At 41.8% G+C, this 26,727-nt stretch overlaps 1 protein-coding gene across 1 annotated transcript in view; it reads left to right on the top strand.

The window, feature by feature from the left end:
• CUBN (cubilin) overlaps positions 1 to 26,727 on the top strand; it is a 388,954-nt gene that overhangs the window by 186,587 nt on the left and 175,640 nt on the right. The window contains exons 29-31 of the mRNA XM_073629712.1: positions 9,828 to 10,009; positions 20,780 to 20,954; positions 24,633 to 24,814. Of these exons, the coding sequence (XP_073485813.1) occupies positions 9,828 to 10,009; positions 20,780 to 20,954; positions 24,633 to 24,814 (539 nt within the window). The remainder of the gene's footprint in view (positions 1 to 9,827; positions 10,010 to 20,779; positions 20,955 to 24,632; positions 24,815 to 26,727) is intronic.

The following is a 26,727-nucleotide window of genomic DNA, read 5'->3' as shown; positions in this document are numbered from 1 at the left end:
AATGTGGAAAGAAAATAATAACACATTTTTTAATGCATTTTTTACACATTTTTACGGCACTGGCAGGCGCTGATGACGATCCACTGATAGGGTAGTACTGATGAGCACTCACTAATGGGCACTGATGTGCACTATTGGACACTGATGAGCACTAATAGGGTACTGTAGTGGCACTGATGGCCCTGTAGGACACTGATGAGCACTGATAAGCACTCACTGATGGCACTGATGTTTGCTCAGCGCTTAACAAAATGATGGCAGACATTACACTTACATTACAATTTGGTATAAAAGGAATCAGAGGGCCCTGCTCATTAGAGCTTACAATCTAAAAAGGGAGGGTCAATTGATACAAAAGGTAATAGCTGTGGGGGATGAGCTGATGGAGGAAGGAAAACCGCGTATTAGAAGCAGGATAGGCTTCTTTAACCACATGCCGACCAGCGCACAACGATATATGTCGGCACAATGGCACGCTTGGGCAAATGGGCGTACAGGTGAAGATGCGGAATTGTGGGCGCATGTGCGCCCGCCGCGTGCTCCGTGACCGTGGGTCCCGCAGACTCGATGTCCGCCGGTGTCCCGCGATCATGTCACGGAGAGGAAGAACGGGGAGATGCCTATGTAAACAAGGCATTTCCCCGTTCTGGCTAGTGACATGACAGATCACTGCTCCCTGTCATCGGGAGCAGTGATCGCTGTCATGTGAGTAGTAGCCCATCCCCCCACAGTTAGAATCACTCCCTAGGACACACTTAACCCCTTGATCGCCCCCTAGTGTTTAAATCCTTCACTGCCAGTGTCATTTATACAGTAATCAGTGCATTTTTATAGCACTAATCGCAGATTGTTGCCATTACTAATAAAAATAATAATAATAAAAATGCCATAAAACTATCCCCTATTTTGTAGACGCTATAGCTTTTGCGCAAACCAATCAATTTATGCTTATTGCGATTTTTGTTTCTTTACCAAAAATACGTAGAAGAATACATATCGGCCTAACCTGAGGAAAAAATTTGTGTTTTTTTTTTATATATTTTTGGGGGATATTTATTATAGCAAAAAGTAAAAAATTTAGCTTTTTTTTCAAAATTGTCGCTCTTTTTTTGTTTATAGCGCAAAAAAATAAAAACCGCAGAGGTGATCAAATACTGAAATTATTCCCCAGCTTTGAACTCCAGTGAGCACTGGAGGGCAGAGCAGAGAGCAGTGACTGGACAGTTTCTGCTCGCAGCAAACTGAATACTGAGCGATCAGTGGTCATGTGATTGCTCTAGACTCTTAAGCCTCATACGCACGATCGGATTGTTGGCGGAAAGTCCGACAACAATTGTCTGATGGAGCATACACACGGTCGGATTGTTGGCTAACAAAACCATGGAATTTTGTCCGAAGGCCGTTGGCCCAAACTTGTCTTGCATACACACCACCACACAAATGTTGGCCAACAATTACGAACGTAGTGACGTACTACATTGTTTTTCAGCTCTTTAGCGCCAGCCTTTGGGCTCCTTCTGCTAATTTTGTGTTAGTAGAAGTTTGGTGAGTGTTGATTTCATTTCGTGCTTTTCAGTTCGTTTCTGAATGGCTGTTCGTCAACCAGCCATGTTGCGGAATCGGAGGAGATAACGTGTTGTTTATGATTGGCCTTGGAGTTATTGCTTTGTCATTATTTTTTTGGTTGAATAATGATTTGATTTGGTATATTTTCTATATTTTTGTATACGAAGAATGCACTTTTGGTTAAGTTCTATTGGCGGATAGCATGTCTAATTTTATTTGTTTTCTTTTTTTAATGCACAATATAAAGATTGTGTAGAATAATACTTGGCTATGTGTTTTACTTCAAATGACAGTTTGGGAGTAGGCAGTTACATTTTAAAAAATACAATGTAAAATTAACAAGGGACACCAACATAGTTGTATCTTTGATCTTAAAAACTACGGGATAATGGTGTTGTGGTAACTTGCCCAAATAAAAAAAAAAAAAACATAATAATATTATTCTTGATATCACTAGAAAAAAAAAAAAGCCTTTGAAAATGCGTTTGCAATAACTCCATCAGTATCACCAGCAAAGCAGCTTCATTATTATCCCATTAAAGAAGAAGAGAATTGTGCGCTGCATTCGAGATTTCATAATTTGCCGCGTCACGAATGTTAATTCTCCATTACGAACGCTAGTTTACAAGACCGACAGCTTCTGGCTCGTCCTTGCTTCCAAGCATGCGTGTTTGTACTTTGGACTTTTGTCCGACGGACTTGTGTATACATGCTCGGAAAATCCGACAACCCACATTTGTCCGTGGAAAATTTGAAAACCTGCCATCCAACATTTGTCCGCAGAAAATCTGACAACAATCGTCCGATGGAGCGTGCAAACGGTCGGATTTTCCGCCAACAGCCTGTCATCACACATTTCCCGTCCGAAAGTCCGATTGTGTGTACTCGGCTTTAGAGCCAGTATGGGACAGCTACATCTCAACATTGATGCTGCAGCATAGAAGTTAGTATGGATGTTTTTTGTTTTTTTTTCCAATTCTCAATTAAAAATTCGGCATCTTTGGGTCTTTTAAAGTTCTGCTTTATTTATTATTTTTGTACATGACAAAGAGGAAACACATTTTACACACAAATCTCATTGTGTCAGCTCATGTCCTTCCTTCATCTACTCTGTGCTCTTTATACCCCCTGAACAGATAACGCCAACAGTCGCTATTTTAACCAGCGTGAGTAAAGGGAAAGCACATGCCACTGATTTCCGGCTTGTCTGTACACTCCGATAGATCTATTGTGAACACCCAGCAACCAAATCTCTACTACTAGCTGCTAAACTGCGCCCACCACCGAGCTCGAAAGTGCCCATTTGTGCGTACCCTTAAACATGATACTTTTTCTAACCGGAGCCACATGAAATGAGAGCCCTCGTGACTCATCGTCGTACTCAATCTGCGGTAATTGCTGACATTACTGAGTAAAATTGCCGCGCTAGAGACGTCTGGAAACAATTTCTTTATTGACTGGTTGCCCAGGCAACAATTTATGGGCCAGACGATTCTGTGTCATATCCCCGGGGATCTCCTTCATTCTCTGAAAGATTTTTTTTTTTTACGCAGAATTTTCCAGTTTCCAGAAATAAGTCTTCATAGAGAGGCGGGGGTTTTTCATGATCTTGTTTTATTTGGTCTCCATCAGGTGGGGAATTTACAACGCAAAAGAAATCAAGCTTGATCCAAGAGGTGTTTTTATAAGAAGTGTTTTGTCTTGAGTCATAATGAAGTACGCCCATGTAGTAGATTGCACAATTTAATTTATTCATTGCCACAAAAAAAGCTAGATTTCATTTTGAATGTCTATGACCTATCCATCCATAGCCCATTAAGAAATAAGCAGGCCCAGGGTTACCATCTCATGGGTAGACCCCCAAAATTTGAAAACAAAATGGCATGAGGACCCCCCCAAAATCCATACCAGACCCTTATCCTTATCTCTTGAACCATACCACGCCACATGCCCTATACTTTGATGGGGACAAGGGCCTCATCCCCACAACCGTTGCCAGTGGTTGTGGGGGTCTGCGGGTGGGGGGGCTTATCAGAATCTGGAAGCCCCTTTAAAATTTGAAATTCTTCCACCTCAAACTCACTCATCCATGTCTTTATGGACCTTGCTTTGTGCACTGGTGTGCAGTCATGTTGGAACAGGAAGGGGCCATCCCCAAACTGTTCCCACAAAGTTGGGAGCATAAAATTGTCCAAAATGTCTTGGTATGTTGACGCCTTAAGAGTTTCCTTCACTGGAACTAAGGGGCCAACCCCTAAAAAACAACCCCACACCGTAATCCCCCCTCCACCAAATGATTTGGACCAGTGCACAAAGCAAGGACCATAAAGACATGGATGAGCGAGTTTGGGGTGGAGGAACTTGACTGGCCTGACTTCAACCTTTGAGATGACTTAGAGTGGAGACTGCGAGCCAGGCCTTCTCGTCCAACATCAGTGCCTGACCTCACACATGCGCTTCTGAAAGAATGGTCAGACATTCCCATAGACAAACTTCTAAACCTTGTGGACAGCCTTCCCAGAAGAGTTGAAGCTGTTATAGCTGCAAAGGGTGGGCCAACTCAATATTGAACCCTACGGACTAAGACTGAGATGCCATTAAAGTTCATGTGCGGGTGACAGGCGTCCCAATACTTTTGGCAATATAGTGTATAACTGAAATATCACTATCTGGGAATATGCAGACTGCCATTGTTGAACATTCCTTTGCAAAATATCACCCACTGGCGTCAGTACCTATTATATGATTAACTCTAGCCAAGTTTGCATACTTCACTCTGACTTTACTTGCTACATGCTTGTTCCAGATTAGTGAATATATGGAATCCAGAGACAGACAGGCATCTAGCATTTTCAGAAGGAGGCCAGCAAAAGCTGTGCACATATTTTACTTAATACACATTTGAAGTAATAAAATAATTTCCACATTGTGATTCCGCAGTACGGTAGAAATCTTATCCCTTTACAGGGCCTTAGGGGTGAATCAGTGTCCTGGGCACCGTCCTCCCAGAAGAGGCACACTGGGGAGGTCTGTAGATGAGGTGGTGCAGCTCATGTACAAGGATAGTGGGATCACAGCCATATAATGGGAATGTGGGAAGGCAGTGATATTTAGTGAGGGAGTAGAGGATTTATGGAGGAAATAGCAGCAGCTAATATCACAGGCCAGTTTTCCACACTTCGGTTCCAGTGAGCCTCACTGAGTCATACCCAGAGACGCGGGGCCCCAGATTTCCTATCCACCCATCTGTGTATTGCAGTGGGCACTGCAGGAATCCGGACTGACTCACTGCACACAATACAGATCTGTTGTATAGAGGAGTATGCCAAGCAGCTTCTCCAACCAGCTGTAATAAAGAAAAAAATGTATTTGGAAAACCTATCAACATAAAATAACTGTACTATTTAACCGCTTCAGCCCCGAAAGATTTTACTCCCTTCCTGACCAGAGCCTTTTTTGCATTTCGGCACTGCGTCCTTTTAACTGACAATTGCATGGTCGTGTGACGTTGCACCCAAACAAAATTGACGTCCTTTTTTTCCCACAAATTGAGCTTTCTTTTGGTGGTATTTGATCACCTCTGCGTTTTTAATTTTTTTTTTTTTTTTTTTTTTATTTTATAAACAAAAAAAGAGCGACAATTTTGCAAAAAAAGCTATGTTTTACTTTTTGCTATAATAAATATCCCCCAAAAATATAGAAAAAAACAATTTCTTCCTCAGTTTAGGCTGACATGTATTCTTCTACATATTTTTGGTAAAAAAATTGCAATAAGCCAATATTGATTGGTTTGCGCAAAAGTTATCGTGTCTACAAAATAGGGGATAGTGACGTGTTAGGGATTCAAGTTTAATACTACTTTAAACTTTCTATTATTGCATTTGTTACCTTTAAACATTGGTATTTTGTGCGTAAAAGTGTCTCTCTTTAACATCTCCTAAATTTGGGAGTTTTTTCTTAGTACAATGAACTTGTGCTTTTGTGATTTATTTTCAGATGGCTACAAAGTGCTGAGGCTCAATGTAGCTGAAAGTCTCTCTATAGCTGGCCATCAATCGACTTCAGTACAACCAGTGGTGGCGGTAATCAGTGGCACCCCCCCGCGCGGGAAACGGACAGGGGCAATCATTCGCCCTCCCTCCCTCTGTGGGAGACGGATGGTGATGACCAGTGCCCCCCCCCCCACCACCACGGGAGACGGATGGTGATGACCAGTGCCCCCCCTACTACCACCACCACGGGAGACGGACAGTGGTGATCAGTGCCTGCCCCATCCTCCCCACTGCGGGAGATGGACGGTGGCGATCAGTGGCCTTACCTTAGGAAGCCGATATTGCTCCTCACTCCAGCTTGCCAAGGGAAGAGCCGGGGCCCATTGCTTCTCCTCCTGGATGAACAGGTGCTGCTTCTCTTCCAGTCCCTTTCTCTATAGCCTCAGATGAATAGGAAGCGCTCCAAGGCTTTCTGCTCATTCACAAACGGGAGTAATTGGTAATGATCACTCCCTGTGTTCAATCAGGAAAGGAAGGGGCCAGTAAATTATATATTTACAGGCCCATTCCCCCACTCTCCATCTTGAAACATCCCCCTGTGCGCAGCTGCCAGTGGGAGAGGAGAGGGAAGCTGGCACCGCTGCAGGGGAAAGGGGCACACGGGGGCCTTGACAGCAAATGGAAGGGGTGCATGTGCTAGAACCAATCCCCCTGCAGTGCAGCTGGAGAGGGAAAGAAGAGAAGCTGGCAGTGCTGCAGGGGGAGGCAAAAGAGGATCAGTGCAATAAGACAGCCGGACCTCCTGCTCAACAGGAGCGCAGGCCCCCCTTATGAACTGATGGGGTCCGGGCCCAGTACAGGAGGGTTGGCTGTACTGCCTTATCAGCAGCCCTGGATATATAACTAATTTGTTTGATGCTTTATTTAAAAAAATATATATATACCAAACTTTAGCTTTAACATTTTTGATCCCTTATTGCATCACTTACTCAAATATCCCAACTGTCCCTCATTGAAGACCAAATCCCTCTGTCCCTCGAGCAGACTCAGTTGTCCCTGTTTTTAGTAATCTCTATACAAAATGTACTATTTTACTACCAAAAGTGTTATGATGCACTAAACTTTTTATCCAGCCCCTAGATTATGGCATTTGTTATTTTGAAAAACCAAAATAAAGGAAAAATATAGGTTAAAAAAATCACTTGTGTGGTTTAGCCAATTATTTTATACGTATTAGATTCTTGTGCTCCATGTAATTGGGGCTGTGGCACGGACTTGTCCTTTGCCTACGTATTGTATGCTAAAAGGTGTCCCTCTTTATCATTTCAGAAAATTGGGAGGTAAGTAGTGGCGGCCGCTCATACGGGGCGCAGGAGCTCCGCCCCCCCCCGCCCCCCCCAATCCATGCGACTGGATGCATGGATTTTATTGGGGTTTTTTTTTTGTTTTTTTTAAGCACATGATCAGAGCCTGAAGCTCTAATTGGCTTCAAAAAGGGTGGGCCCGGGCGGGGGAAAGCACTGCCCCCCGAGCTCACCCAGTTGTGTGACATTAGTGAATTAATATTCGCTAATGTCTTCCTGTTTCTCCTCCCAGCCGAACAGGAAGCAGGTCCTGAGACCTGATTTGGCCGGGAGTCCTAAGACCCGATTGGCCGCGAGTCCCAAGTCCTGATTGGCTGGCAGGAGAAGCGACCGCCGGGACTCGGGAGGAGATGCAGGGTGAGAAGCCGCCGAAGCCGCAACCTGGATGGGGTAAGTGTGGGGCTGGCAGGGGGGCAATGGCCGAGCAAAAGGGCAATCGTTTGATTGAGTGCCGGGGCTGGGGGGGTCGTTGGCTGGCTGGGGGGGTGGCTGGCTGGGTGGGGGTCTCGAGACACCCCCCCCCAAGAATATTGAGCACCAGCTGCCACTGCTCCAAACAGTATTGCACAAAACAATTGACAGGTCTTATTCACACTGGCACTGCAGCAATGCATGTAGCCCTGCCCTTTTTATCATGCAGCACATTGTATGACTGCAGCTCATCAGTGTCTCTTATTTTTATCTGTTACTTGGTGTAGGTAGTACATTAATAAACTTTGAGCACCTTTATGTATGTGTGGCATTTGTGGCTTTTTTACTGCTCAGAAGTTTGCATGGCTTTTTTAAGGCTTGTTCGCATCATGAGGTGCATCTAAGTACATGTGTTCCGGCACGATGCGTTTAAGGGCAGTCCATTTATTTCAATGGGCTGCAGTATGCGCGTGAAAGGTGCAAAAAAAGGTGCATGTGCAAAAAAAATTGCAATACACCAAAATGCATGCTACTGTAATACCATGTATTTTGACAGGGAGAATACACAATTGTTTGCCAGGTGTGTGGGGTGCCATTAAAGCCTCGTACACACGATCGGATTTTCCAATGGGAATTGTGTGATGACAGGTTGTTGGCGGAAAATCCGACCATTTGTACGCTCCATCAGACAATTGTTGGCCAACTTTCCGCTGACAAATGTTGGATGGCAGGTTTATAAATTTTCCGCGGACAAATGTCGGATTTTCTAAGCGTGTGTACACAAGTCCGTCGGACAAAAGTCCAAAGTACAAACACGCATGCTTGGAAGCAAGGACGAGCCATAAGCAGTCGGTCTTGTAAACTAGCGTTCGTAATGGAGAATTAACATTCATGACGTGGCAAATTATGAAATCTCCAAATGCAGCGCACAAGTCTCTTCTTCTTTAATGGGATAATAATGAAGCTGCTTTGCTGGTGACACTGATGAAGTTATTGCAAACGTATTTTCAAAGGCTTTATTTTTCTAGTGATATCAAGAATAATATTATTATGCTTGTTATTTTTTTTTTTTGGGCAAGTTACTACAACACCATTATCTCGTAGTTTTTAAGATCAAAGATACAACTATGTTGGTGTCCTTTGTTAAATTTACATTGTATTTTTTAAAATGTAACTGCCTACTCCCAAACTGTCATTTGAAGTAAAACACATAGCCAAGTATTATTCTACACATTTTTTTTATTGTGCATTAAAAAACAAAACAAATAAAATTAGACATGCTATCTGCCAATAGAACTTAACCAAAAAGTGCATTCTGTGCATCCAAAAATATAGAAAATATACCAAATCAAATCATTATTATTCAACCAAAAAATAAAATAAAAGCCTCATGCATGTGTCCTGCTTTTTAATACAGGGGGTCAACAATGCCAAGAGTTGGTGAAAGCAGGAGTCCGTCATCCGGAGATAATTCTGTAAATCATCTGGATTATTCTCCTGGAGCTCCCGCAGCAAAGGCATTAGACATAATTGGTCACGATTAATAAAGCATCCAATTTTTGGTCCAAGAAATCCTCCTCCTGTTCCTGGACTGGACTTGGGTCAAAGCAATAACTCCAAGGCCAATAATAAATAACACATTATCTCCTCCGATTCCGTAACATGGCTGGTTGACGAAATGGCCGTTCAGAAACAAACTGAAAAACGCGAAATGAAAGGCGCAAAATGAAAAGCATGAATCAACACTCACCAAACTTCTACGAACAGGAAATTAGCAAAAGGAGCCCAAAGGGTGGCGCTAAAGAGCTGAAAAACTACGTAGTACGCCACTGCCTTCGTGTTTGTTGGCCAACAATTCCTTGCCGTTTGTATGCACGACAAGTTCCTGGCCAACGCCCTTCAGACAAAAGTCCGAGGTTTTGTCTGCGGAAAATGCAATCGTGTGTACGAGGCTTTAGAATAATGGCACTCACACACATCTGCAGAAGACAGCATGTTTTTGTGCGATGTGGGAAAAACTCTGATCTTGCACATGTTCCTGCACCGCACCTGGTTTGAACAGGCCCTTAATGATAAAAGGTGGGGCCTTCTTGAAAATGTATCCTGTTGCTGTGTATTATGACATGTCAGGAACACGTTTCTTGTAGACTTGGAAAGTTCCTGAAAGGTCCACTTGAATTTAGATGCCATATAAGGATTCATTTCCATTCCTACCATTTTTTTTTTTTGTCAGCAAGATAATCTGTTAATGAACCTCTCCTTCCTGTTAGTAGTATTGGCCTCTATCCCTTTGCACTGTGGTTCATGCAAAATTTCCACCCTCTTCCTCTGAAAAGTCTTTTGGAGATGCTCATGCTTCTGAGTTTGTTATTTTGTATGTGTGTTAAAAATTGTATTTCTATGACATTGCCATATTGGCACACGTTTGTGTGCAAGTCATGCCTAACATTTGATTTAATAAACATACTTAACTGGTTACTGTTCTATTACACAGGATGTGGCGGAGATCTGTCTGGTCCAACTGGCTCGTTCAGCAGCCCAGGATATCCCATGAAGTATCCGAATAACAGAGAGTGTATCTGGCATGTCAACACCTCTCCGGGGAGCAGCGTCCTGATCACTATACTGGAGTTCAGTATTGAGAACCACATTACATGTAACTATGATGTGCTGGAGGTGAGTTCTGGTGTATCAGGCCAAAAATATTAAAGAGCAGATTGAGTTAAACAGCTAAATAGATACTTTAAACAGAACCTCTGATTTTTTTTTCAGTCTTTGATTCAGTGGTGAAAATTGTATATTTCTGTCATTTTTTTATATCCACAATCTATACTTCCTGTCCCTGTGACACCAGGAAAGAAATGAGAGGGCGAGGTTGTCACCAGCACAGGAAGGCACAAACAGCAATAGAATGTTCCAATTGATTTACTGAATGTTCAGTTTGCAAAGTGAATTTTCACTTAGATTTGTGAATAAGAGGAAGCTAAGTAAAAATTCATCTAAAGTGGTTGTAAACCCTTACATGTACCCAGTGAAGTGACTAGGCTCAGGTGATACATAGAGATGAAAAAACTTCCTTCAGAAGTTGTACCTGTTTATCTGCAGTCATCTCTTCTCTACATAAGTTAAAAGTCCAGAATTTAGACAGCATTTCTGAGCTTCCAGGGGCAGGGGGCAAGGATCTGAGGTCACACATTGCACAGCTCAGAGAGGAGAGCTGAGTGTAATCTGAAACATAAGTGAAGGTTGTGACAGACCCAGCTAGGACAGGGGCTTTGGGAGGGGACTACAGGGTGGCCTCTTGCCTACTGACTATGGGCCCTGGTATTTAGGGGAACACTACTGTTTGGGAGGTGTGTGCCTGGGGAACCCTTGGAGTGGTCTTGCTTTGGATTCGTGATTGCCCCCCCTGAAACACACAGACTCTGGGAATCTAGGCCCCGGGTCCATATTTAGGGCCTCTATGCCCATAACCAGTGATGACTAATTTAGATTGTGATACTCAGAGCAGATGTTAATATCATCAGCTCAAAATAACCTGGTTGAGTCACCTATTGTTTCTGTCTGTCTGCTCATTTCTGTGTTTACTTATAATAATTGGTAATGTACAGTCCTTTGTATTCAGGGTTGTAGGTGCCGAACGGTCTGGTCACCTAGGCTAGTTTAAGTGACTAGTTGTTAATTATCTATGTTAATTATTTTCCTGTTTACAGTTTGTATTGCATACGATAATGTGATCAGGCACACCCGATCTGGGGTACTATATATTCTGGGTTAGTTTTCAATAAAGAGTTCCAGTTTTCATCTAAGCTAGTGTCATATAGTCTTGGATGATCTGGTTCCTGGTTCCAGACTGGAGGAAGTTGTATACTGATGGAAGCACCAAAGCAGGGTGCTGGACGGTTCTGTCACATTTGATGGCAGCAGTGAGATGCTTCCTCTTGCATAGGCACACCCAAACCACCATTGGGACCCTCTCTATCTACAGCAGATGAAACATCACTACGCCAGCCTCTAGATCAGCACCTTGAAGGATCTCCTGGAAGCCTGTGGAAATTGCCAGCAATCAATCCAAAGCAACTCTTATCACCGAACTAATGGAGGGCGACCAGGCTAGCAACCCATCAGCAGATACCTCAGAGTCATCAGACTTCTAGTTTGCATCTGAGCTAGTCCCGTCTAGTATCTTGGGTGCAATATGCCACTATAATAGTTGGTTCTTGGGTCCAGACTGGAGGAAGCTATATCATGACGGATGAACCCAAGCTGGGTGCTGGACGGTTCTGTCACAAAGGGAATGGACACACCCCTTCTACACATTGCCATAGTGAAATGTGCACAGCTGAGGCTGTCAATCAGAGGCTGTGTGCTGGAGCCCCCCTATCTCCACCACCTGTAATTATTTGGAGTAGGGAAAACCTGGCAACAGTGACTCTTGCAGATAGCAGAAGAACTAGACAGCAGACAGAAATGACAGTGCTTTGCGTTGATTCAAGTACACACTATAGCAGGATATGCTTTGTTCTTTTTTAATTTCAGAGGTTTACTACCACTTTAACAAAGAACATCAAATTATGTGTAAGAAATTTAAAGGGCAGGATTGCACATGAGTGAGTGGTTCACACCAGCACAGATTCATCCCATTCAAATTTGAATGCAACGTGAATAGGCTTTGTGGCTTTAGTAAATCCCCCCCTCTCCGATTCCCGAAGGTTCTAAACTTTCCACACTCTACTTAAAATAGGTTTTTGCGTATTTCCTCTGTTGGACAGATTTCTTATCAGAAACAGTACATGAATCTGTCAAAGACCAGCACTGAGGTCGAGGGGGTGTTACTAAATCTGGTGATCTGGTGCACACAAAATATGTTATGAAATATGAAGCTGTGTATAGTAACCAATGAGCTTCTAACTTCAGCTTGTTCAATTAAGCTTTGACAATAACATCTAGAAGCTGATTGGTTACTATGCACAGCTGCATCAGATTCTGTGTGCACCAGGTTTTGTAAATCTCCTCCAGAGTGTCAATAGTGGACACTCAAATTTCAGTCCATTCCCTCCCCATCCACTGTGCCCATCACATAGAGAGGCACATGGCCAAGGAGTTTTGTAGACAGGTGGGCAGAGCCTGATGGGGAGCTGAGAAATTTTTGAATGACAGCAAACAGCATTGGGCAAAACCATAGCCGCTCTTCAGTTAATGAAAATTAAGATGGACCTGATGGGGAACTACTCTCTTGTAAGAATTTACCGGGACAGGTTTAGAACCACTGGTCTATACGTTTGTAGCACCCTCTAGAAGCCTATGTTAAATCTGGGTCAGGGTGAGTTACTCAGGGAGGATGGATGACTCATCAGGCAGCACCTTTGGTACCTCCCCCTATTTGCTGGAAACTTGGAGAAGTTTCCAGAAGAATGGGAGAGAGGTTAGTAGGAGCTGCCTGGAGTATTGAGGAGGGCCCCAGCCAATCCCCAGCACATTGTGGCAGGGGTTAGGCCATCCCCAGCACATTGTGGCAGGGGTTAGGCCCCTCTTCAATACTCGGGGTCAGGCCAGCAGGGGCAGTGTGGAGTTTGGGTGGAAGCTATAGATGGATTGCTGAAGAGGCCTTTGAGGGTAGCCCCCTAGTCTGGAGGGGAGGGTGACCTCGGGCCTGGGGCTCAGGTGCTGGAGTTATCCTCTCACAACACAAGGAGGAGTCCTGTCCAGAGGCATGGGAGCAAGAGTGAGGACAGCAGGGGCAAACTAGCACATCCAGGGAGAAGGCAGCCAGGTGGCTGGTGAGTGCGACAGTCTGGGAAGACTGTGAGCAATAGCCAGGAGGGCTAGTGAAAGGGGCAACTGCAGCCAGGCGGGCTGGCAGTGCCTGAAGAGGTGGTGCTGGGATCAGTAGCCACAGGAATGTAGCTGGACACTGAACTTTTCTCCAGACAAAAGGGACCCGCAGTCCCTGCCTGTAAAAGGCCTTTTGCTTGATCTGGCGGAGTGCCTTGCCAGATCCACCAAACAGTCTTCCAGCTGGGTCTGAGTTGTTCTGCAAGCAAGTGATGTGCTGGAGGAAGAGGAGTGTATATACAGAGTGTATATAGTTGAAGTGTCCCTGAAGAGACTTTGTTCCAGTCAAGTGGGCATCCCATAATACCCCTATTGCCATCCAAGTTTAACTCCTAAATAAAGATTAAAAAAACAAAGCTGTTGGACTGTTTCCTGTCTCAAGCGAGCCTGTGGAAAATTTGGTGTGGCTGGCTGTACAGGTTGGGGATCCCTATTTACCAGCGGCTCCTACGGGAGATGTGCTACAGGTTATATTGTTACATAGACAAGTGTATGGTCAAGGAGATTTGTAGACAGGTGGACAGAGCCTCATGGGGAACTGAGAAACTAGTTCGTCAGGTCCACCTTCCTTTCAATTGACAGCTCACAGCAGTGGGCAAAACCATAACCACTATTCAATCAATCAAAAGCAATGTGGATCTGATAGGGAACTAGTCTCTCGGAAGAATTTACAGGGGCCGTGGTCTGAAAAAGGTTGAGAGTCACTAGTCTATAGGTTCTATTTTGTCAATAGAACCAGTTTTTATTGCATTTTCTAAATATAACAGGAAAAATTAGCACAGTCTTTTTTTTTTTGAGACTTTTGTCCACATGAGGCAATACATTATTTTTTAAGCTAGTATTTTTATATTGTCATTTATTCAGAAGATGAAAAGTTGCTATTTTGCAGGGGGGCAGGATCCTTCTTCTTTGCTGCTTTAGCCATGTAACTCTGCATACACAAGACCCAGCAAACAGTGGCGGGGATCAACCCCTCATCCTGCCATTATTATCCCACAACAGAAACTTGCAGAGCCTGTATTGAGCTGGCATAATTCTCCATCGTGCCACACAAATCAGTCCTTCCATTGCTCAGGACATTGGAATGCTGACTGAATCCTACACTAAATGGAGCTAACAAGGCAGAAGAAAATGCTAAAAACAGATTTGAGCCTCGGCCTTGCTGAAAACAGAGAGTCCGCGAGCTGAAACACATCATTCACACAATTGTCACCTTCCAATATTAGAATCTGCTAGTAAATGCGGCCTGTTTGTGAATGGGTTAATTTGGGCTGAATGGTTTTTGGCCTCTGAGTGATTTTTAACATACCAGTTGGTATTGCTGGCCAATCAGACATTACTTTATATGAATGTTTATTATTTATTTTCAAGGGTATCCTCTAACCAGACCTGGTCATGGGAGGATGTAAATTGGTAGGATGTACTGGAGACACTAAGCATGTCTGGAATATTATCCAGGGATAAAATGGTACTGTTGAGGTTTCTACATAAGACGTATATAACCACAGATTGTAGAAAATCACAAATATAGGAATATGTCTACAATGTAAAAAAGAAAAAAAACGTATTTATACATATGTTTTGGCGATATAGAAAGATTATAGGCTTTTGGAGAGAAGTATCAAATGTTACTAATATGATTATGGGAACCTTACAAAAATAGGTTGCATCAACATTATCAACATTAAACCAACTATGTGTAGACTGACCTAAGTTGGAGCTATCCACATATTCCAGAAAATCTGGCCACCTTTGAATTTAATAACCAAGGAACTTTCTAAACTTAAACTATGTTGATGAAACTTCCTCCCACCTTTGAGACTACATGGTTAATTCCACACTCAGTTCTACATCGGTGAACAAAGGTCCAATGCAGATAAACTGGTAACAAAGGTGTTGGCCAGCAGAATATAGGAGGGTATGGAGGGGTAAATGTTTTTTCTTTTTCTCAGGGCAAATTGGGCTGAAAGGGAGGACGAGGTGTTGGAGAGTAGAATCTAACATGTTGTTAATGCTTGTTAGGTCAACTTCATTGCTATTTTGCAAAAACCAAAAAACAATCACTCCTACAAAGAAACAAATTAATGCTTTGTTATCCAACGACCTGGACCATCAAGCTTCGCTACCTTGAAGATATCAGCTCGCTGATGAATCTTCAGCTTCTGACACTTCTGGGAGTGTCAGATGCCGGGGTCCCCCTGCTACACTCTGTGTATCCTTCTTGTACTGTAATGACATAGAGGCCTATAGATTAAACCAAAGTGTAGTGTTCTGGGTGGCGGGACAGGTAGGAGCTATCAAGTTGCTAAAGGGTGTAGGAGGCAGAGATTGAGTTGATTATGGAACCGAGGGCTTAAGGAGGCAGTGAGGGAATAGATCATGGAACTAGGAGCTGTAAAAAGGCAGAGAGGGAGATGATCACTGAATTGAAAGCTATAGGAGGCAGGAACGTAGATAATCAGGGAGTTGGAGGCTGTAGGAGACAAAGAGGGAGCTGATCGCGGAGTTGGGAACTGTAGGAAGCAGAGAGTAAACTAGTTGTAGACTGGAAGCTATAAGAAAGGGAGCTGTAAAATGATTATGAAACTGTAAGATGTAGGACAGAGAGAGGCAGATGAAGCAGAGAAGGAGATAATCCTGAACCATGCGGGAGGAAAGACGAGGCAGATTGGTTGTTGGCTCTGAACCATAAAGACATACAGGAGGCACAGGGGACCCTGATTGCTGCGGTGAATGGACAACAGAGCAATGTGACAACATACCCTATAAAAGCTTGAGATGCAGAGAAGGCACTGTAGTAGTTAAATGGGAAGGAAAGAGAGAAAAGACAGGTCATATGCCGATTAAGTATTGGGACAGGAGAGTAAGAGATGGCAGATTTGTATGAATATGGTCAGAAGAAAGAGAGTGAGTGTCAGAATGTGAACTGATCAAAGATGTACAAAGTGAAAAAGTGAGGGCACAGAGGTGATCATACATTGGCAGAAGAGAAAGAAGGCCAGAGGTCTGATCATGACCATATGATAGATGTGGCTGAGTATGATCTGATCACAGGCTATTGTTAGAGTAGTTAAAGTGACTCTGAACATTACTGAGGGCAGAAAAGGAAGATTATTGTAATGGTAGCAAAGAAGAGTGAAAGCTCTATTTAGATGGGAGATAGGGGACAGTGGGGACAGATACTGGGACATTGGGGTGAAAGTAAAGTTCTTCTGTGCATTGTTGAGGGCAGAGGAAAAGAGGTGCCATAGGGGTTGATTTACCAAAAGCAAACAGACCTTCACTTTACAGGGGAATTTACCCCAGAGCTTTGTGAATAAAGTAAAGCTCTGCTGACTTCCATCATCCAATCATGTGCTGTTTTTTTATTTTCCTTAAACGTGATTGGCTTACCTTTGCAGAATTGAATTAACCACAGTCACTAAGTTCTGGGGCAAATTCCCCTTCAAAGTCTAACTTCCCTTTAAAAAAGTGAACAGCCTATTTGCCTTTAGCAAATTAACCCCATGGTGAAAGCTAATTGTTTCTGAGGGGTGAAGGTGAGAAAAGAGTGCCAGCAGAGACTGGACTGGAGTGCAGTGTGAGCAGGTGCAGACATAATCAGTGAGTGCTGCAGACAGCATGTATTAACATTTTCCATTGTGGATTAATTAGAATTTTTTTGTATAATATAAGGATTAATAAAATAAAAGTGGAATAAATGGGAAAAGGCAACAAAAGGGAAAACGAACAAAGGTGAAAATCGACTAAAATACGTCTAAAACTAAAACAATTGAGATGACTAAAATACGACTAAAACTAAAAGCCATTTTAGTCAAAAGACTATGACTAAAACTAAATTGCAATTACTAAAATGTACTGGAGATTTAGTTGAGTAAATACGACTAAAACTAAAACAATTGCAGAAGACTAAAATGGGACTAAAACTAAAATGCCATTTTAGTCCTAAGACTAAAATTAACACTGTGTACCATCTATAAACAGCCAGAGGGGTTGATATACTAAAGGCAAATAGACTGTGCACGCTGATACCAAGCTAAGTAAATGAAGTTAGGCTTCACTTTGCATAGAGCACCCAATCACGTTCAAGGAACATTTTTTACTTGCACATGATTGGATGATGGAAGTCAGCAGAGCCCCTGTTCATTTACTAAGCTCTGGAGCAATTGCAAAGTGCACAGTCTATTCGCTTTTAGTAAATCAATCTGAGTGTCAGCCACCAGAAGAGACACCTTTTTATAGTGGAAAAAAGGAGCTATTCTACAAATAGATGATGTATAGTCCTACATGGTGTCCTTGTTTTGAATAAAAACTTTGAAACCAAAAAAAAACATTGTTTATCACATAATCCTGCACAATCATACCATCAAAAAAGACATTTAGTACTAAATTAAACATTTTTCTTTATGTTTTAAAGTTCATAAATCCCATTATAGTAAGGCTGGACATCCTGTTATGGAAAGGGAATATGAGTCACATCATAAAACGGAATAGTCATCATTGTGTTTTCAGGTGCTCAGCTTAAAGCACAATTTTAGATTTCCAAACAATTTCCACAGATTCCACTTTACACTTACCTAATAATTATATCATTTCTACAGCTACACAATTAAAACTGGGCAACTATAAAACTTTTATTTTTTTGCATAACCATAGTGCTCAAGTAATCTTTTGATATACATTAAAAGTTTATTTTGAAAACAATGATTTTAATATATTAAAAAATAAAATAAAAAGATGAACCCCCCCCAAAAAAAGAGATAGTTTCCCTGTAGCCTCCCTGGCGGTTTTCCCGAGTGTGGTTCGGGGTTAAAATTCAGTCCCATTAGCGGTAACCCCGAGCCACACTCGGGATTACATCGCAGGATCCTGGTGTGGCTTTACTTACCTTGTCCCCGGGATCCTGCGATGTCCCCCGCAGTGTCCGAGGGCTCCGTCCTCCTCCGAAGCCTCTCCGTGCCAGGCTCCGTTCCCTGCGAGCGGCGCGACGCACGGGGGCGGAGCCTGGCGGCAAATTAAAAAAAAAGTAAAAATCATAACACATACAGTACTGTAATCGTACAGATTACAGTAGTGTATGAAATTATTTCACATCCCTTTTGTCCCCAGTGCTTTGGCCCATGCCCTGCATGCAGTTTTATATGATATACACTGTTCTTTCTGCCTGGAAACTGGAGATTGTCCATAACAACCAAAAAGTGCCCCTTTACGTCAAAAGTGGCTTTAGACCAGCTAGAAAACAGCGATAGTAAATTAGAACACTTGCAGAATTGAGCGATAGTGAATTGTGGGGAAATTTATTTTATTACTAATTTTTTTTTTTTTTTTTATTATTTATTTTTATTTATTATATTATAATTTATGTTTTTGTGTTTCAAACTTTATCATACCCGGGATATCTACTAGACTCTGGTTTGGACAGATTTAAGCGTGTTATTGTTAAGATTTACAGACCTACAATATAAAACGCCAAATTTCCATGGAAAATAATTGTACCGCTTTCAGCACCTAAAATCCGAAATAATCATACCGCCAGGGAGGTTAAAGCAACCAATTAAAAATCTAACACTGGTTTTCAAACCAGTGCTATCAGCAAGAAAGATTCAAGTTGCTTAGGATAACCAAGTCCTTGTTATCAAACAAATGGGGCTCAAAGTAATTTATTTCAACATACAGTATATATTCCTACATATTGTAATAATGTGAACCCTTCGCCATCTTTCGGCACCGTTTATTTGAGTGTATGCATAACAAAAACTGTTTTTTTTTTTTTTGTTTTGTTTTTAGGATGTAGTATGGATGGTGTAGAATACCTATAGGGTTAATTTTTGCTGTCTGTGTCCTTCTGGGGAAATTTCTTTTCACTTTCTGCCTAGAAAATGCAACAGGAAGTGAGAGAAAATCTTCCAAAGTGAGAAGGATTCACTTTTTAGAACGCTGTCGCTTTAAAATGTGATTTCCTCTCACCTCTTGCCCTCATGACACATCAAAAATTAAGGATATTCTCTCACTTTCTGTCCTGATGAAAAGGATCACCAGGTCAAATATAGAGGGACAATCTCCCTAACAGAGACACAGACAGCATCTAGACATGTGCACAACAAAAAAATTTGTTTGGTTTCGTTTTGTTTCTTTACGTTTCCATTGATTCGTAACAATTCGTAATTTCGTAAGACGCGAGTTTTCATATTCGGACTCGTTCGTATTTTCGTAACAGTTATATTTTCTTTGATACGAAATGATTCGTAATTCCGTTAGATAATCATTTTTGTTTATTCGGTACACTACTCGTAATTTAGTAATTGTTACTTTTGTGAGATTGCCTTTTTCGTTGAATCGTACTTTCATAGGAAATAAAGAATAATAATCCTATGCTTGCTTTTCTAATAAGTCCTGTACTTACTCCAGTCCACTCCCTCAGTCACCAGACCTGACTCCGTCTCCTCCTCAACTGAATCTACAAAGATTCAGGAATGCAGTGCGACTCAGACACAAAAGGGATAAGCTGATTGGCTAAAGATATTAAGTAAGATACATCACTCACTAATACACTGCCCATTCGAAAGAACGATTCGAGAACATGAAATTACGAACATACGAAATTACGAACATACATATTAAGATACACTTACACTGTCCATTCAAAAGAACGATTCGAGAACACGAACAAACAAAATTACGAACAGATGAAGAAACAAAATTACGAACACACAAATGAAAATACGAACATACGAAATTATGAACAAAGGATTGAAAATACGAAATGTAAATCATTCCTTATAGATGTCATTTTCTTTCTTCTCCTGTTTCAGAGTTTCGTATTTTCGTAAGTTTGTCCATTCGTAAGTTCGTATTTTCGCGTGTTCGTTATTTTGCTTATTCATAATTTCGTAATTTTCATATTTTGGTTCTTTCAGCTATTCGGATGTTCGAATTGATCCGAATGTACGAATACTAACAAATTAGTACGAAAATATATTCGCTATGAACCGAATCGCACATGTCTAGACAGCAATGAAAACTTGTTAGAGAGTCTAAAGCTTCGTACACCCGCTTAGATTTTCAGACAACCGAACGTCCGTTTTTTGTGGCATGAGAGTGAAGAGGTTACTCACAATACGAAAATTTTCATATAACAGAATACAACGTCAGAAGTGATGTGATGAGTTGAATAGTTTTGCTATCAGGATACAATGGGGGAGCTTTACTAAAACTGGTGCAGCTGTACATAGTAACCAATCAGTTTCTAGGTTTTATTGGCAAAGCTTATTGAACAAGTTGAAGTTAGAAGCTGATTGGTTATTATGCACCAGGTTCTGTGTGCACCAGTTTTAGTAAATCTTCCCCCATGTCTCTGCGGGGAAGATTCCTCCATCCATCTCAATTGTGTGGATGGAGCAATCTGCTCTTTTTTTTTTGTTCAGCACACTGGCAGAACAAAAAAAAAGTTCCATCTATGGCCAGCTTTACTCTTCCCTACTCTGTTCAGAAAAGTTTACTTTGCATATATATATATATATATATATATATATATATATATATATATATATATATACATGTGCTGAATTAAGCAAAATGCTGACAGTTTAACTTGGTGTGACTCACTTTCAGATATATGGAGGTCATGACTTGTCCTCCCCAAGACTGGTTCAACTGTGTGCACCTCGAAGTCCAGGAAACCCCCTGCAAGTATCCAGCACAGGCAATGTGGTCACTATCCGGTTTAAGACTGACTTTTTTGGGAATGGCAAAGGTTTTAATGCAACATGGCATGAAATTCCTGGAGGTATGTGAAGTTATATTGTTATTGCATCAGTGGAAACACACACATGGTGGTATGCCATTAGAAATGACAATGGGTCCCCTGTATCAGTGTGTCTGAGTATGTATTGCTAATGGCAGTTAGTCTGATTCTCCATTTACAGTATAGATGAGCAAAGAGAATTTGATTGATTGATTGATGGACAGTTCTTCCCTCATATACTTTCATTAGAGAGACCCAATTTTGTCATGTTTTATCAAGCTCTTGGAATAAACTAACCCAATGGGGCCTTTATGGAGATTTGGAATCAACTGCCATGATGAAACACTGCTAAAGAAGCCAACCTCATGTCACTGCACCCCAACAGAGCCGCGGAGTATAGGAATAAATGAAAAGTCATATGTGACATTTAAAAAGTTTTTTAAAAAAGGAAAAAATGTAAACAGCGCCCTGCCTTGTAACAATGCATGGCAACACTACTACACATGCTACTAAAGACAGCAGCTCATGCATTAAAACTGGTTGTTTTAACTCTGGGGTTGGTGTGTATGAGCCCCTAAAGGGAATGAAAATTGTTAGTTAATATTATAGATAGAGGTAAAAATACCGTTTTTAAAAAAGGGGAGTGCCTGGCCCTCATGTTTACCTGCCTATTCATAGCTGACCTGTTTACATTATGGGGTCAATTTATGAAACTGGAGAGTGTAAAATCTGGTGCAACTCTGCATAGAAACCAATCAGCTTCCAGTTTTTTGTTTGTCAAAGCTTAATTGAACAAGCTGATGTTAGAAGCTGAATGGCCACCAGATTTAGCATTCTCCAGTTTTAAATCAACTCCAATGAGTCTGAGAGCAAACAACTTCCATTCCCTCCTTAGAAAACACACGATACTCTATGAATCAGGGTTCACCTTGTATCAATTGCTTTTTTTGTTAAAAATAAAATATAAATAAATATATACTATATATATATATATATATAACAAATGTATATCTAAATTACTTTAATTAAATTACTTACTTTCTTTGTCCTTACTACTTATGAAGATATACTTCATTGATTGAGATAGGCTGGCATGGAAAGTAAAAAAGTACAGATATTTGTTTTGCTTCCTCTCTGGTTTTCGCTATTCTCAGAGACAGTTCCACTCCCAGAAACCTAATTTCTTGTACGATTTGCTCTTTGCCTTTTCAAACAGTCTGCACAGGACTCAAGGTACAATTTCAGGAATTGCCTGCAACAATAGGGGTTTTATCCCCTTTAACACAGCCATACATGATTTAAATTCTCTGGTTGAGCAGGGACTGGCTGCATTTTGATCCATGTATCAGCAGGCTGATTGTACAGAATTCCATCCACCGATGAACTTCTGTACAACCACCCTGTTGCAGTGACGGTTGGTGTTTTTTTCTTGTGGGGGGGTGGCAAACAGCAACTTCCCCCCCCCCGGAAGACAGTCGGGAAATCAAAGCCCCGCACTTACCCCATTTAGGAAGCGGGCGGGCGGGCAGTGTGTCCGGGAGCTTTCTTCCTCCTCCTGTGGTGTGGCTCATGGCAGCTTCCGCCATGCATACACCTCCTACTCCTTCTGGGGGTCCAATAGGATCGCCCGACCTTTCAGCCAATTGGGAAATGCGCTTCCTGATTGGCGGAAAGGCGTTTCAGTGTTAGAAAAGTGAATATTCATTTGCTTTTCTAACACACCTGGGTGGGCTCCGAGCGATGCTTTGCTCTCCGAGTCCACCTGATTTTGAAGCCTATTAGAGTCTATGGCTCTAATCAGGTACTTCAAAAAAACACCCCCGCCGCTGTAATTCATGTGCCCGTTATCCTTAAAGGGGCCGGATGCATAAATAAGGGGTGGCCGCAGCGGCCTTGGATAGATTCACGCCATGCATGAATCTATTAATCATATAGGGGGTGACGGGGATAGAGGGGGCAGCACCCATGCGTCCTTCCCTACCGTACATAGTCAAATGACGTCCTTGACTTTGTGCGGGGATATCTGAATGATGCCTGCAGCTACAGGCATCATTCAGATATCATTCTTTGCAGCTGGCGATTCTGTGCATGATAAGAATGATCATAGCGGCAGTTCCGTCGCTTGATTGCTCTTATAGGCAATGGGAGGGGACACACCCCCCCTCCCGCCGCCATCCAGTGTTTCTCCAGGCTCTCCCGTGCCATCGGGGCCCGGAGAATGAATCGGCCGGTGCCGGATGATGACGATAGAGATTTCCAGTGACCAGATGATCACCAGTCATCTCTATGACCGTCGGAGGACCGGGCGCGCCGTTATGACGTCACGCCCGGGTTCCCGGATGTCAACAAAGCCGCGATCGCGGCTGTCAGCATGAGATCGGTGATTTTTTTTTCTCGTTCTCATGCTTTCCAGCCTGGAGGAGAGATGTGGGGTCTTATTGACCCCGCATCTCTCCATAAAGAGGACCTGTCACAATAGATTCCTATTACAAGGGATGTTTACATTCCTTGTAATAGGAAAAAAAGTGATAAAAAAAAGTAAAAAAAAATTTAAAAATATAAAAAATTAAGTAAAATAAAAATAATAATAATAAAAAAAAATTTAAAACGTCCCTGTCCCCAGTAGCTTGCGATCAGAAGCAAACGTACAAGCAAGTCCCGCCCACATATGTAAACGCCATTCAAACCACACATGTGAGGTATCACTGTGTACGTTACAGCGTGTGCAACAATTCTAGCACTAGACCTCCTCTGTAACTCTAAACTGGTAACCTGTAAAAATTTTCAAAGCGTCGCCTATGGAGATTTTTAAGTACCGAAGTTTGGCGCCATTACATGAGTGTGCGTAATTTTAAAGCGTGACATGTTAGGTATCTATTCACTCCATGTAACATCATCTTTCACATTATACAAAAAAATTGGGCTAACTTTACTGTTTTGTTATTTTATAATTCATGAAACCCTTTTTTTTTTTTTTGCGTTTGAAAAATGATTGCGCAAATACCGTGCACGATAAAATGTTGCAATGACCACAATTTTATTCCCTAGGGTGTCTGCTAAAAAGAAATATATAATGTTTGGGGGTTCTGAGTAATTTTTTTAGCAAAAAAATTATGATTTTTTACATGTAGGAGAGAAGTACCAGAATAGGCCCGGTATGGAAGTGGTTAATGGACGGGCCGCCCCTGCCCTGTTGGGCTTTTGTTCCCATCCGATCAGTGCCACCAGCAATAGCCGGTAGCACTAATCGGTGTATTCTGACGGTATGGAAGTCAGAATACAACTCAGCAGAAGTGATTCCGTCTTCCACCTCAAATGTGTGGATGGGGGAATTGGGCCAGCTTGTTTTTTTCAACCTGCTGGTTGAACAAAAAAAAAAAAAAGACTAATGTATAAGATGCCTTAGACTGCACAGGGGGTTATTATGAAGGCAGATCCTTCCACCTAACAGTCATTTAGAGAAGGAGAAGGTGAAAGGCTCCATGAGTAGCTTCAGGGAAAGGTAAGAATCTGCAAGAATGTTTTGCTAAAGTGATTGCAATGTATACCATTCATCTGGACAGATTGTGTTTATTTCTCAACCAGACTAGTAGAGCATTAAAAAAAGTGTTGTGATCTCTGCCAAATGCATCTAGAATCAATCAATCTAGAATCAATATAATGTGCCTAATTATGCTTACAGTATGGATTTAACAAAGAAATTGCTTTAATTGTCTGCAGGCTGTGGTGGAGTAGTCCAAGCCCCAAATGGGGAAATCCATTCTCCGAATTACCCAAGACCCTATGGGGACCACACAGAATGTTCCTGGCTGATAAGAGTTGACCCCGGTCACCGCGTCTTACTCAACTTTACCGACTTTGCAATAGAAAGTCATGACTCATGTAGCCTTGACAATGTCACCGTAAGTTTAACTGAATTAAGTCTTAAATTTCCATTTTATGTATACTTTATTGTTTTCTGCCATTCTGATATTTGGTGGTAATTGTAAAAATTTGTATCTAATATTACTAAATCATAATTTGTTCTGCCCTATAAAAATATATCATTATGTGTAACTCAACCCCTATCTACATATAGAGACAAAAAAAGAGAGGAAAGTGCACCAAAAATGAGCCACGTCCACAAATCGTTGAGAATACAAAATAAGGTAGTACTGAGTATTACCAGGGAGGCAGACTTTTTAGGCTAATGAGATATAATGTCATGCGCATGATTTTTATCGTTAACAGTTTGTTTATGTGTTAGTTGTGTGTGTCTAATGACATTCTATCTCATTTTAGAGAGACATATTCCCTTCTCTGTCTCATCTGTGAACCTTGGCCGTGTCCTGAGGAAGCCTAACGGCAAAACGCGTAGACATACAAGGGCTCACTGCACAATAATCATAGATGCTATATGTTACAATTGTCATTGTTTTTTTAGATATTTGTATTTTTCAATAAATTTATATTTTTTATACTGCTATATCTTCTCCACTGTTTCTTAACCTAAAAAGTCCGCCTCCCTGATAATACTCAGTACTACCTTATTTTGTATCCCCTATCTACATATCTCCCATTCCCCTCTCAACTCAAAAGATATCTAAACACAAATACATAAATTCTATATTATGCTGCTTATGAGTCTTTAGATGTGGTGGCTGCATTAGTTTTCATTTTGCAGGCTAAGAACTTTTCCAGCAACTACAGACAATACCAGTTGATCTTTCGAGAAATACAGTGACCTTGCAACTTTTTTTAAATTGCACTGAAATCACAAACAAGGTTATCTTCCTTCTAAGCTATTATTCTGTAAACTACACACCCCCCTCCCCCCGTGTAAAGGAGATCACAAAAGGAAGACTATTTTGTAGTACAGATTTAGGAGAACAGCCCAGGCTGACAATCATGGTATCAGTATGGTATGGGAGTGTTGTCACCCTGAGAAAGGAAGTGTGTTATTCACAAGATCACCAGGTGAAAATAAAGGAAAATATCCTAAAAAAAGGGAACTAATGCAGCCACCATACCCAAGGACTGATAAGTTGTAATATATTACTTTTCTGGTTTTGGTTTTAGATATGGCTTAAAGCTAAACTCTGGTCAACACACAGTGATGGGCTTTGGTGGCTTCATCAAGGAGATCTCACTTCCTGTCCTCCAGATACAAGAAAAAGAGAGTGTAAGGCTGGCTATAGATGAGTCATTATTTTGTTCAACCAGATGGTTAAACGGAAAAATGTCCCGATTCCACCATCCACACACTCAATGTGGATGAAGGAATCATCCCCACTACACTATTGTATTCAGACAGTGAAGAGGCTTCCTAGCCATTAGAATAAACTGATCAGTGCTGCTGGCTATAGCTGACTGAGCGGCTAAAATCCGACAGGGGGGGTGTACAGAAATCGATCTGTAGACCAACTTCTGTAAACCACCCTGCCCATACATGGATCCAAACTTGACCAGTCATTTCATTGAGAGTGCATTACACTCCACTCGCTTTATAAAATGGGTAAGCTCAATGACCCACTGTGTTGTAGATGTGGTAGAGCACAAGGGGATCTCATTCATCTCCTCTGGTGTTGCCCGAAGTTACACTGGTACTAAGCTGGGGTGTTGTCCATCCTCAATGGAGTCTTCCAGACTAAAGAACCTCTTGACCCGAAATGCTGTTTTTTAGGCATTCTAGGGGATGAGATCCCTGAGGAAATGACGAGAGTGGTCTTTACAAGAGCCTTATTTCAGGCCCGCAAATTAATACTGATGTTATGGAAATCCTCCGAACCACCCTCCCTTAAGTCTTGGATGATTTACATGGAAGATACTCTCCTTC

Source organism: Aquarana catesbeiana, linkage group LG05 (assembly GCF_042186555.1).
Source record: "Aquarana catesbeiana isolate 2022-GZ linkage group LG05, ASM4218655v1, whole genome shotgun sequence".
In the NCBI taxonomy this organism is placed as follows: Eukaryota; Metazoa; Chordata; class Amphibia; order Anura; family Ranidae; genus Aquarana; species Aquarana catesbeiana.
This window is presented reverse-complemented; position numbering and strand designations above follow the sequence as displayed.